The sequence below is a fragment of the Platichthys flesus genome, chromosome 6, assembly GCF_949316205.1.
Source record: "Platichthys flesus chromosome 6, fPlaFle2.1, whole genome shotgun sequence".
In the NCBI taxonomy this organism is placed as follows: Eukaryota; Metazoa; Chordata; class Actinopteri; order Pleuronectiformes; family Pleuronectidae; genus Platichthys; species Platichthys flesus.
The window spans coordinates 1,182,719-1,195,923 of NC_084950.1; the positions used below are offsets into that span (position 1 = coordinate 1,182,719).

General features: G+C 43.3%; 1 protein-coding gene across 1 annotated transcript; it reads left to right on the plus strand.

Annotated features, from left to right (window-relative positions):
- Nucleotides 1-4,071: 4,071 nt before the first annotated feature.
- chst6 (carbohydrate sulfotransferase 6) lies at nucleotides 4,072-11,445 on the plus strand. The gene is made up of 2 exons (XM_062389045.1): nucleotides 4,072-4,340; nucleotides 7,529-11,445. The coding sequence occupies exon 2, from the start codon at nucleotides 7,555-7,557 to the stop codon at nucleotides 8,746-8,748; it is 1,194 nt and encodes a 397-aa protein (XP_062245029.1). The 5' UTR covers nucleotides 4,072-4,340; nucleotides 7,529-7,554; the 3' UTR covers nucleotides 8,749-11,445.
- The last annotated feature ends 1,760 nt before the right edge of the window (nucleotides 11,446-13,205 follow it).

The following is a 13,205-nucleotide window of genomic DNA, read 5'->3' on the forward strand; positions in this document are numbered from 1 at the left end:
TCTGTCTCTAATATGTTTGGTCGCAAAAATGAAAGTCTTACACTGTATGATGTCATTTCCTGAGATGGTAGTGATGTTATAATCTCCTCCTGATGTTTGTGTCTCTGAAGTCGAACGTTTCATGAACTCATCAGTCGACGTGAATCGTGGAATCTCCTCCTCGTCCTCAGTGACGCAGGAACAACACAGAAAGCTCTTTGTTGTGTGTCCGGTTTGCAGTTCACACCTGAGATCAATTAATTCATGTGTCACTCCCCAAATGTCGTTATTGTTTTGTAACTTCTCAAACTTCAGGGTGTTGTCTGTGTCACGCCATCGTGAATTTAATGAGCCTGTAATGAATGTTTTTATAGACAAATAATGAGTGTCTCAAAAACAAGTTCGCAGTGGAATAATCCTTTAAGTCTGTGAACTGGAAGGACACTTTAGATAAGATAAGTTAAGATGATATATGATAAGATAAGGTAATATAAGACCAGATAAGATAAGATGAGATGAGAAGATGAGATAAGGTAGGATACAAATAACAATACAATATTGAACATTAAAATGACAATTGATACAATTTCTAGGATTGCAAAGCAGCACTGACCGAGCACGTGCAGTTTGAAGCGTAGCATGTGATTCGCTCACTGCTGCAAAGATAACACGCTACTTCCTGTGTCCATCACGTGATGTAGGTCCTTGCCTGCTAACTGCTCATTATGGTCCACGCTATCAATAACACATCACACTGGGAACATTTATGTAAATTGAATGATAGTTGTAAAACAAAGCTTACTTCCTGTTGCCAGTAGGTGGCGCCATCACCATTATTACACTCAGACATATAGATCTGTTCAAGTAGGGGCTCTGATGTAGCGTGAGCAATGTTGTGTCATTTGGACAATGTTACAACTTCATTCTCACACTGATCAGTAGCTGGTGAAATATTGACCCATAGAGATGTTCAGGCTTGGACTCTGATCATGAGACAGACGTTTGGTGGTGATAGGACGATGCAAACTGGAGTTATGAAGACATCGTCTCCTTTTGCAAAGGAGGAACCTGCGTCCTTCGTCTAATTGCTCCAAACACACGTCATCGAAGACTTGTTGTCTCTGGTCGAAAAGATTTCTACTTCCTCGTGAAGGCTGGTAGAGAGGAGGCCGACTCCATCATTAAACATGGTGATGCGTTAAAGGAGGAGGTGTATTTAATTAAAAACTGAGGTTCAGTTCTCACAGTTTGAACACGATTAGCAAACAGTTCGCTCCGACAATCGTCTGCGCCTCATTTCTCAGAAGTTTTCTAAAGTTATTCGAGGTGAAAACCGACTTGATATTTACTCCCAGGGAGGGTTTGTGATCTGAAGCCGTGTGAAACCTCCCAGACGGTCAGAAGACTACATACACAAACAGCACAGAGAGTGAACAGGGATCTGAGTTCACACGACACTGAATCCTAACAGGAGCATCGGAAACGTCTCAGCATCATCAGCGGGACCAGCCCCAGAACTGTGTCTCCTCACGGGGGAAGTGATCTGTTCCACGTGTTACTGGTGTTCTCTATCCCAGTGGGAAACTTGTACTTATACCAGCATGATGTGACGTGAAGTGCTCTCAGCTACTGTAATTATATTTGGCCCATGATGCATTGTGATTTACAGATAAACTTCGTAAAACGACAGAACAAGAAGTTACTGTAGAATTTTTACTGTAGAAACTACAGAGATTTGTTACAGTGTGGGGTTCGAATCCCGGCCCCTACACCCAAGTCAGTGGCCCTACCACTGGAGCAGATGTGGAAGGGGAAATGCAAAGTGAACCCTGTGGTAGTGGGAGCATCAAGGGCTGTGACCTCCAAACTGGGAGTAGATCCAGTAGATCCCAGTCACATCATCTGGAGCCTCTCTCTAGAAGAGCTCAGTCCTGAAACAGGATCTGAACCCTCCAGCTCCCAGAGCTCAGGTAGAGGAGCCGAGGGAGGTTTAATATATCTATCAATCCATCAATATCCATCAATATATCTCTCTCTCTCTCTCTACCTCCCTCAGGTATATATATATATATATAGAGAGAGAGAGATATATAAATATGTTTATACTTATCGACAGGGTGTGAAGGGTGTGTTATGGAAAAAAAGTGAGATCACACACACACACATATATGTGGATGTGGTACATGTTGTACTCTGAGGGAGGACAGTCTGCAGTGCATTAGAGGCAGGAGGCACACTGTGTGTGTGTGTGTGTGTGCGCGTGTTGATCAGTGTGCGTGTGTGTGTGTTGGTTTGTGTGAGTGTGTGTGTGTCTGTCTGTGTGCAAGTATCTGGACCAGCGCCAATGTATTAGCTCATTTAAACGGCTCAGTCTTCCAGTTTAGTTTGTGAAATCATCTACACAACTTCTCATAATGTGCGACATTGTGTGTATTGGACAGATGAACTGTTCACAAGTTGACAATTGACGAAATACAGGATTTTTATTAAAAAACAAAAACATAAAAACTTTGCATCTCACGATGTAAGTCACTTGTTAACTTGTGGTACAGTTCATCTATCCAATGAACACAATGTCGCACATTGTGAGAAGTTGTGTAGATGCACAGGGTGTGACTCTCAGTTTGACACAAACCTAACTGGAAGACTGAGCCATTTCAATGAGCTAATACAGTGGAGCTGGTCCAGATGTGCACGCACACACCCCCCCCCCCCCCCACACACACACACACAAGGAGACAACTGTGCCTCATGCCTCTAATGCACTGCAGACTGTCCTCCCTCAGAGTACAACATGTACCACATATATACATGTGTGTGTGTCTGATCTGTGGAGAAAAGTCTTTCCACTCAAAGTGCTTGTGTGTACGCCTGACACACACCTGGGTCCTTTCTGGGAGGTTGAGGGTTCAGAACCTGTTTAGGACTGAGCTCTTCTGGACAAGAACCAGAGCAAGTTGAAAGAACACAAACGACACATAGAGGGACACACATCAAAGTCAAACAACACAAAGACCCTCTGGGAGTTAACACCATGGACCGGTCAAACCAATCACAGAAATCTAACATCCACTGTCATTAGTACCATGGGGGGGGGGTCCCTCACCTCCCTCTCCCTGTCCTCCCTCACAATGTCCTCCCTCCTCCTGTCCTCCTCCATCTCTCTCCAAGTGACCACAGAGCTCCATGGCAGCAGGAGCTGGAGGACAGGAAGTGATTCAGGCCCAGACAGGAAACAGGTGCATCCTTCTGCTCAGTGTGTTGTTGATCAGTTCATTCCCCCAGAACCAGGAGAGAGAACCTATGTCCTATGTCATGATTTAAACATGAGTCTGGAACCTCTTGAGTTCAAAGCCCAAAAGCCTCTGCTTTATCCAGCTCGTCCATCTGCATGAAGACTGAACACATGACCATGAGGCTGTTTCACTCAGATTTCTTATCACCCTCACTTCTCTAACAACATGTTTAACTTTTCAAACTGAAATGAATACTTACTTAGGAGATTCAACTTGAGGGTGTTGAGCCCCACCCAGCTCTGAAGTGTCCCTGTGACCAAGAGGGTTCGTTGTGACCTCATGTTTCCACCTCGTGTTCCTGAGAGAGGATTTACTTTGGATGTGTCAGGTACGATACTTGAAGCTGACATGTCACATTGAAAGAAAGAGAGTTTCGGCCTTTATGTATTATAAATTAAACTTTTATATTACTGTTACATTATTTTATTTATTATATAAGTATTATTAATCTTACACCAAACTATTGCATGTAACCTATTATCCCTCAGTGACTCTTGCTGTTGGACTAGTAAAGGGTTATCTTATCTTCTCTACAGACACCTATAGAATCCTCTGATGTGTAGGAGGAGATCGGATCCTGTAGAGGAGGACAGCGAGAGGAGGTGCAGAAGGAGGTTCAGTGAACTCAGCCATGACTCAGCAGATGGTTCCCCGGGCAGAAGGAGGAGGAGGAGGTGGGGGGAGTGGGGGCCTCTGCCCTCCGGCTCTGGTCCCGCCTGCTCCCCGCCCTCCTCCTCACGCCCTGACCCCCAGCCCCCCGGCCCATCCCGCCGACACACACCGAGGAGCACCTCCGCTGGCCACGTCTCAAACCCTCCGCACGCTCCTCCTGTGTGTGTCGGAGCAGCAGCTGCGGACCGAGCGGGGAGGAGGAGCACAGCCGAGGCTCGAGGGCTGTTTGCGGGGAGCGGAGCGCGGAGCCACCGGCTCCCGTCACCAGGCAGCAGGGCACCGTCAACACGGCCGGACGAGAGGGACCGGAGCCGGGGAGCTGTGGAGAGAAGGGCCGGGGGAAGGGGCCGGAGGACGGACTGAGGACAGAGGGAGCTCCCCGCGGAGACGAAGGTAAATAACGATTCTCCTCCTCACTCAGAACCAGGAGGAACCAGGAGGAAACTCCTTTAGAAAAAGTTGTGTTGGTTTATCATGTTGGTCTCCGTGGAGTCTCTGCTCCTCCACCATCACAGGTTCTCCTTCTCCCAGTAAAACCTGCCTTATTCCGCACACACGCTGGTTCGGAGTCAGGACCACAGATGAGCATTAGTTCATTAACCTCCTGATAATATTTGATCTTCAGAAACATGAAGTTCTTTTGAGATCGTTTGGGTTTTAATGATCCGTCCGAACAACCTGGTTCTGTAGCTGGAGAACATTCAGTCCCACTTCCTTCCTCCATGTTAATGTGGTTCTGCTGCTTTTACACGAACTCTTCCCCTGCATCACGATGTCCTCCTCTTGAGCTCTGGTCCCAGTTTGATGGATCGATGCCCCTGAGAGAGGCTCAGCTGTCAATCACGAGGCTCAGCTGTCAATCTGGAACTTTCACCCAGTTCTTATAACATCACATCACAAAGTAAAACTGAACGTACAGTGTGTGCACAATTATTAGGCAAGTGAGTGTTTTGACCATAATATAATTCTTTATGCATATTTTACAAATCCAACCTGTATAAAGTTGAATGCCTATTGGATTTAATCATATCAGCTGATGTGTATTAGTGTAATGGGGGGGGGGGGGCTATGGAGATCAACACCCTGTATCAAGGTGTGTGGCAGCTTCTTCTCCTCAGGCCAAATGGGTCAAGAAGAAGATTTAACTGCCTCTGAAAAGTCAAACATTGTAAAAAGTCTTTCAGAGGGGGCAGCACTCTTGAAGTTTCTAAGACGTTCGGGACGTGATCACAGAACCATCAGACGTGCCAACGATTCAAGAAGAACCCACGTGAAGCTACCAGGAACCTGTTATCCTCCAGTGATGTCATATTCCAGAGCTGCAACCTACCTGGTTTGGCCAGAAGCACGAGGTGCTCGGTGCTCAGAGACATGGCCCCATGTCCCCTTCCTCACGGGACCTGAACCCTATGGAGAACTCGTGGGCCCTCTGGGAGGCTCTGGATGCTGCTGCACAACCGGTTGATCGTCAGCAGTTCAAGAAACGGACAGAATCCATAAATGGAGGCTTATTACTGTTATTTAAAAGAAGGGTGGCTATATTGGTTATATATTTTGAGTTGATTGTTTATTATTCTCACTTTAACAGAGGAAAATAAACAAGTCATTTTCTTTTATCATTTAGTTGTGCACTCATAGATATTCTCATAAGAAACCCCAAACCTCACTTTTACTTTCTTAAATATTCAGGTTGGAGGTTTATTAACATGTTGTATTGACCCACAGCACTGTAGTCATCAATAATCAAATGAATCCTCAAAAATACATCTTGCCTAATAATTGTGCACATAGTGTTTTGGGGAAATTAACATTTGATCATACAACAGTATGTTAAGAAAAGCAGGAAATGAAAAAAAAACATCTTTCAGAAGCATGTATTTAAAGTGTACTCCGACCTTCAGGTTAATGTTCCTTCACTAACATGGGGGACTAACAGCGGTACCGGATGCCTCACTGGTTTCCACTGGGCTAATGTTTGACCTGGTTTTGTGGAGTCTTGATTATTTAGTCTATGTATTAAAATAGTGTTTTTTTTTATCTCATTGTTTTCAGATTCCTTTGTTGCTTGTAAAATTAAACGGATTGTTTGAATAGTTGCAGGTTGAATTCCTGATGGTTGATCTACACATGTCTTCAGCTCTTGTAATGTTTAACCTGATTCACTTGATTGAACAACGGAATGTAATAAAACAACCATAAATAAGTTAGTCTTTATTTTGTGGTACTGACCAAAGAGACTCATGTGGAACAAAGGTGTCTCAGCCTTTTTCCTTTGTGTTGCTCATGTGGACCTGGCTTACATACGTGAGGAAGATGAACTCAGCTCAGGATCACAGTACTGAAGGATTTTAAAGTAGGGCAGGGAGGAGAACTGGATAGTCCAGCATTTGTGTGATCAACAGCAGCTTTAGAAGAGAAGTGAAGTCGAAAGTCAGACGGGAAGTGAAGAGCAGGACGGATCTGTCCTGAAGTCTGAGGTGTCTGTGTCTTCAGGGTCTCAGGGGGACGGGCTCGTGTCAGGACTTGTTCCCTGAACACAACACGCTGTGGTGCGTGTCAGTGGATCTGTTCCCATCGGCAGGGATCACGGCCTCTCCCTGGAAACTTTGACGGACAGGCCTTAGCAACACTGTGTGTGTGTGTGTGTCTGTATGTGTGTGGGTGTGTGTGTGTGTGTGTGTGTGTGTGTGTGTGTGTGTGTGTGTGTGTGTGTGTGTGTGTACTATGAATACCAATAAATACCTTTACTTCTCTTTACTGAGTTCCTTTGTGAAGCTGTTTTCAGAGAGCCGGGGGGGGGGGGGGGGGGGTTCAGAGCTCAGTGAATTCTACTTACTGTATTTTTTCATTCCAAGAAGGATGGTGGGTTCTGGCCAATCCTAGATCGGGGTGGGGCTGGACAGGTTTCCTCAAGGATGCTTATCGCCATGTGTCCTCCGTTCACTCTGATGAACTCTCGCTCGCCCCTCGTATACTCGTGTGGTGCGTCGCTGCCGCCCTCTCCCCCCCCGAGCAAGCCAGAGGTTTAACCGTCTTGCCTTATCTGGACGACTGGCTAATCATTCCCCCGGCTGCAGAGCAGGCAGTCAGAGATACAGCTGCACTCCTTCGCCCTGTAGAGCAGCCAGAAGCAATGTTCCATCCAGCCAGGAGGTCGGCTGCCTGGGCCTGACACTGGACTCAGGGCTTGTAGGAGCCATTTCATTAGTTTGATATGATGTGATAATTATCATCTGTTCTTTTTGAGGTGGTGGGAGCTCACGGTTCTCTTTGCGTGTGGAGACTAGTGCTAGAGATCGTTAGTCTGACAAACTCTGTGTTTGCTGTGAGGGTTTAAAGGAAAGGTGAATCTTTTCTCTAATGGGATTGTGATCCTGCATGCTTAAAGGTCACGAGGTCAACCTACACCAAGCAGCCTGAAGACGTTTGTGCTGCAGCTACCTGGGAGTCTTCATGAACCTCTGCTCGGTGTGACCGTGTAAATGTGGCAACTGAGGAACTGAAGAGATGATGTTAAACGTTTGTCTTTAACTTCATCAAAGATTTCCTGTTTAACATACCATTTCTCTCCCCCCCCCCAGCCCCTGTCCAGTGACCTGCAGCCATCATGCCCCGCTGCAAAGTCAGCCTCAGCACCATGATCTTCCTGGTGATCCTGCAGGGGGCAGCGGTGGTGCTGTTCTGCGGCTGGTACGTCCAGCTGAGTCACTGCGGCGCCCCAGACCCGGACAAGAAGGTTCACGTCCTGCTGCTGTCCTCCTGGCGCTCGGGCTCGTCCTTCCTGGGTCAGGTGTTCAGCCAGCACCCGTCCGTCTTCTACCTCATGGAGCCGTCTTGGCACGTGTGGTCCAAGCTGCAGCAGTCGGGGGCGCGGACGCTCCGGATGGCCGTGAGGGATCTGTTCCACAGTGTGTTCCAGTGCGACTTCTCAGTGATGGAGGCTTATCTCCCGGAGCAGTGCAATGTGTCCTCCTTGTTCATGTGGAGTCACAGTCGAGCGCTGTGCTCCCCCCCGGCCTGTCCTCTCACCAAGCGCAACGAGTTCAGCAACCAGACGCAGTGTTTCCAGACGTGTGGCGCCAGGGGCCTGCAGGGGGCGCAGGACGCCTGTGGCTCCTACAGCCACGTGGTGTTAAAGGAAGTGCGTTTCTTCGAGCTGGAATCCCTCTACCCTCTTCTGCAGGACCCGAACTTAGACCTCCGCATCATCCACCTGGTCCGAGACCCCCGGGCGGTGGTGCGCTCCAGAGAGGCTTCGTCCGCCGCCTTCGTGAGAGACAACGCCATCGTCCTGGAGCAGAAGAACATCCCAGCGGCGGAGGTGCAGTACCAGGTCCTGCAGGAGATCTGTCGTAGTCACGTGCGCATCAACGAGAGGGCCACCCTGAAGCCCCCCCCATTTCTGAAAGGCCGCTACAAAATGGTGCGATACGAGGACGTGGCACGCAACCCGCTGGAGGAGATACAGGCCCTGTACGACTTCACCGGTCTGGACATGACCGAGCAGCTGGAGGAGTGGATCTACAGAGTGACCCACGGGAAAAGAAAAGTCTCCAAGGAAGACGCCTTTAAAATCACCTCACGAAACGCCGCCGACATCTCCCAGGCGTGGAGAACCGTGCTGCCGTACAGCAAGGTCAAACGCGTCCAGGAAGTGTGCAAAGGGGCCATGTCGCTGCTCGGGTATCGAACCGTCGACAGTGAGAAAGAACAGAAGCAACTCGACCTGAATCTGCTGGTGCCAGAGGAACCGTATCAGTTCAGCTGGTTACCGAAAACACAGCGTCCGGGCGACAGTTAGAAAACGAGAGGACACGGGACTGAGGTCACAGACGGTACAGACACTACTGACCTCATGAGTCAACACACGTGATGCTCAAGGTGTAACTTTGGTTTGTGATGAGCCGACGCTGTGAGAGGATTCAGCACAACAGCCTCGTGGGACTTTACATTTTGTAAAGAACTAAAAACAGAGGGGCGGATTTCAAGGGTTAGAAAATACTTGATCCTGCAAATGTGGAACTAGAACTGAAAACCGCTGAAGAAGACGGACGTTTGGTTTTTCTCTGAGGTGTTTATAAAAACTCACCATCATCTGCAGTCATGTGAAGAAGCAGTTAAACTTCTGAGATCAGGCTTCATCCACACTCGTATAGTTAAAAACAAAAAGCATCTCAACCTGATTCACAAGTGAGTCTCCAGCTGTAGCTTCAGAATGAGGAAGTTTCAGATAAATGATGATTCTAACAAAGTGTTACTCACCTTGTCTCAGTGCAGGAAGTTTATCTGGTTTAACTTTGCTATGAAAACATGATCAGTGTCTTTGTTCAGTTTAATTCCAGCTGATTAACTGGGACTGTGCTTCCTGGATCTCCGCCTCTCTTCATCTATGTGTCTTTACTTACATTGTTCTTTTTTTAACGATTGATTTGTTAACACCTAACTTCACCGATGATCCTAAATATCTGGTGCTCCTCGTCGAGTCGTGCTTTGAAAAGGATTGAAGAGGAAACCTGTGAGCCTCGAGCAGGAAGTTAAATCATGGATTTACTTGTTCTGAGCTGAATCAAAGATGAACTCGTGTTATTAGCTGGTTTTTAGATTCTCTGGGAGCTTTCTCTTCTTCACATCACATGTCAGAGCCGTGTTCTGATTCAAACCCTCACTAGGCTCCCCTGGTAAACACACGTCTGTATCTACTGAAGGAAGGTACTTCAAGGATTTACCAGGAAATCTTTGTGTTAGTGAACAATACTTTGTGTTAGTGAACAATACTTCTTAAAGTTGCATTTATCTATATTTTCATATCGATGGGTTTATTATGAATTGGTATAGTTTATTTTCCTAACCTGCAGCCTCAGTGTTGTGGTTCAGTCTCGACTGGTTTGTTCCTCAGGAGGAAGAGGAGGAGAGATCTGAGCTGAGAGGAGAGTGAACGTTAAACTCAAATTAACAAGTGGACGGAAACTTGACTCCAAACTAAAGTGCAGGCGGCTGATCGGCTTCATGAGGTGACAATAACTTTACACATGTGTTAGAAGTTGTTACAACTGCTAACAAAACAAAAAAACAATGAAAGCAAAATCAAGTTTAAAAGTGCAGTGTGTAGAATCTAGTGACATCTAGTGGTGAAGCAACATGTTGCAGCTGATCCCCCCCCCCAAACATGAAAGAAAACCTGTGGTAGCTTCAGTTGTCAGAGAAACTCAAAAGGTTTAGTTTGTCCAATCTGGGCTACTGTAAAAAACATGTTGCCTCCGTAGAGAGGACTCGCTCCTATGTAAATATGAAGTATTTAAATATAAAGGACTTTTCAACAACAATTCGTACAATTGAGGTGAAACCCACCAGTGAAAACTTCACTGGGATTATCTTATATTAAATTTCTGCCAATAGACCTTTCAGCTAAATCTTACACACTGGACCTTTAAAGGAAATCATTTTAATTAGTGTTATTAGTTTAAATATTAAATGTTTACACCCACATGATGACGTTTCTCAAGTGTTTTAGCTGCGTATCAGTTTTAATCTACGTCCACACATCTGGACTCGTCCACATGTTAACAGCTGTATCGTAGTCACATACAGAGGTGAAGTGAGCAGCAGCTGCTACAGGATCAGTAAGACTCAGATAGATTCTGATGATTCAGCCTGAACAGTTCACACGTGTCCCTGAACAATGTGAAAGATGCTGAGCACACACCGGCTCCGTCTCTCTGAGGGTTTATTTTCTGAAGTTTCTGATACGTTATGGTACTAAAAGTATAATAAACTTTCACATGTACACCTTGTTCTTTTATTCTGTTGCTGTCACAGTGTGAGAGGCTCACTGTTTACATGTGGGCGCCACCTGTTGGCTGAGTTCTGGAGCTACATGAAACAGAGGGCACAAAACTATAACACAATCAAAACACATTCTCTATACGTGACACTTTTCGAGCTAAAGCACAACGGGCCTTTCAGGTTTACAAGGATCTGCATTCTGTAAACATGTTGTCTCCCAGGGGAACATGGAAACAGCACTGAGCTCAGATATTAATCGATAAACATACAAGTATTATATTGTTATAAATAAAATAAAACAGAGTATCTAACAATAAAAAAAAAAATACAAGGTGACCCGAAGGGAAATATGCTTCACTAGAATAAATAAAGGAATCAACTAAAAACAACACAATTATAGTAGATTTTAAAATATCACATGAAGTGAGTATGTGCTGTAATTATGAAAAATTATATTAAAGCTAATTCCAGGAACTATGAGTGAACACGTACCATTTATATTCATAAAAAACTAATAAACACAATTGATTTTAATTTGAAAAATAATAAATAAATACATTAGAAAATGAAATTAGATGTCTGTGTTATGCTTCTACATTTAATCTGACTTTATAAACTTTAATCAGATATTATACATCGTTATAGATGAAAGGACTAATTATCACTAATAATAATATTGTACTAACAGTCACCATCATCACCATGACAACCTGTTGTAGACTCTTCTGCCCTCTGCTGGATTTTCAGATCAAAGACTAAAAGTTTAAATATTAAAAGTTATCAAGTGAAACCAAAATCTGTTTTTAGTGAGATTTAACTTTCTTTATACATCAAAATACTGCTGAACCACAGATAGATAGATAGATAGATAGATAGAGAGATGGATAGATAGATGGACAGAGAAAGAGAGAGCGAGAGAGAGACATAGATAGAGAGATAGATAGACAGATAAAGATATAGATAGATAGATAAATAGATAAATAGATAAATAACTAGATAGATAGATAGATATATAGATAGATAGATATATAGATAGATAGATGAGAGATAGATAGAGAGAGAGATAGACAGAGATATTTAGAGAGAGATAGATAGATAGATAGATAGATAGATAGATAGATAGATAGATAGATAGATAGATAGATAGATAGATAGATAGATAGATAGATAGATAGATAGATAGATAGATAGATAGATAGATAGATAGATAGATAGATAGACAGATAGATAAATAGATAGATAGATAGATAGATAGATAGATAGATAGATAGATAGATAGATAGATAGATAGATAGATAGATAGATAGATAGATAGATAGACAGATAGATAAATAGATAGATAGATAGATAGATAGATAGATAGATAGATAGATAGATAGATAGATAGATAGATAGATAGATAGATAGATAGATAGACAGATAGATAAATAGATAGATAGATAGATAGATAGATAGATAGATAGATAGATAGATAGATAGATAGATAGATAGATAGATAGATAGATAGATAGATAGATAGAGAGATGGATAGATGAGAGAGAGATAGATAGAGAGATAGAGAGAGATAGATAGATAGATAGATAGATAGATAGATAGATAGATAGATAGATAGATAGATAGATAGATAGATAGATAGATAGAGAGATGGATAGATGAGAGAGAGATAGATAGAGAGATAGAGAGAGATAGATAGATAGATAGATAGATAGATAGATAGATAGATAGATAGATAGATAGATAGATAGATAGATAGATAGATGAGAGATAGATAGAGAGAGAGATAGACAGAGATATTTAGAGATAGATAGATAGATAGATAGATAGATAGATAGATAGATAGATAGATAGATAGATAGATAGATAAATAGATAGATAGGTAGATAGATAGATAGATAGATAGATAGATAGATAGATAGATAGATAGATAGATAGATAGATAGATAGATAGATAGATAGATAGATAGAGAGATGGATAGATAGATGGACAGAGAAAGAGAGAGCGAGAGAGAGATATAGATAGTTAGATGAGAGAGACATAGATAGAGAGATAGATAGACAGATAAAGATATAGATAGATAGATAAATAGATAAATAGATAAATAACTAGATAGATAGATAGATATATATATAGATAGATAGATAGATAGATAGATAGATAGATAGATAGATAGATAGATGGATAGATAGATGGACAGAGAAAGAGAGAGAGAGAGAGAGAGAGAGAGAGAGAGAGAGAGAGATAAAGCAGCATGGTATCAAACACAACACAATATAAAGTTACAAAAATGAAAAGAAATATAACAAATAATCTAAAGGATAAAGTGTATATATATATATAAATACATATATGATATATTTATTTACATATGTATATGAAGAAAACCTTCTTAGGCTGAATAAAGAAGTAACAACTTGGATTTTATTTCTAAATAAAAGCGGAAGCGGAAGCTGTGTGTTGTCCCCTTACCAGTTGAC

What these genes read in the sequence shown, in the direction of transcription:
- chst6 (XM_062389045.1), top strand. Translation starts at nt 7,555, where the DNA reads ATGCCCCGCTGCAAAGTCAGCCTCAGCACCATGATCTTCCTGGTGATC.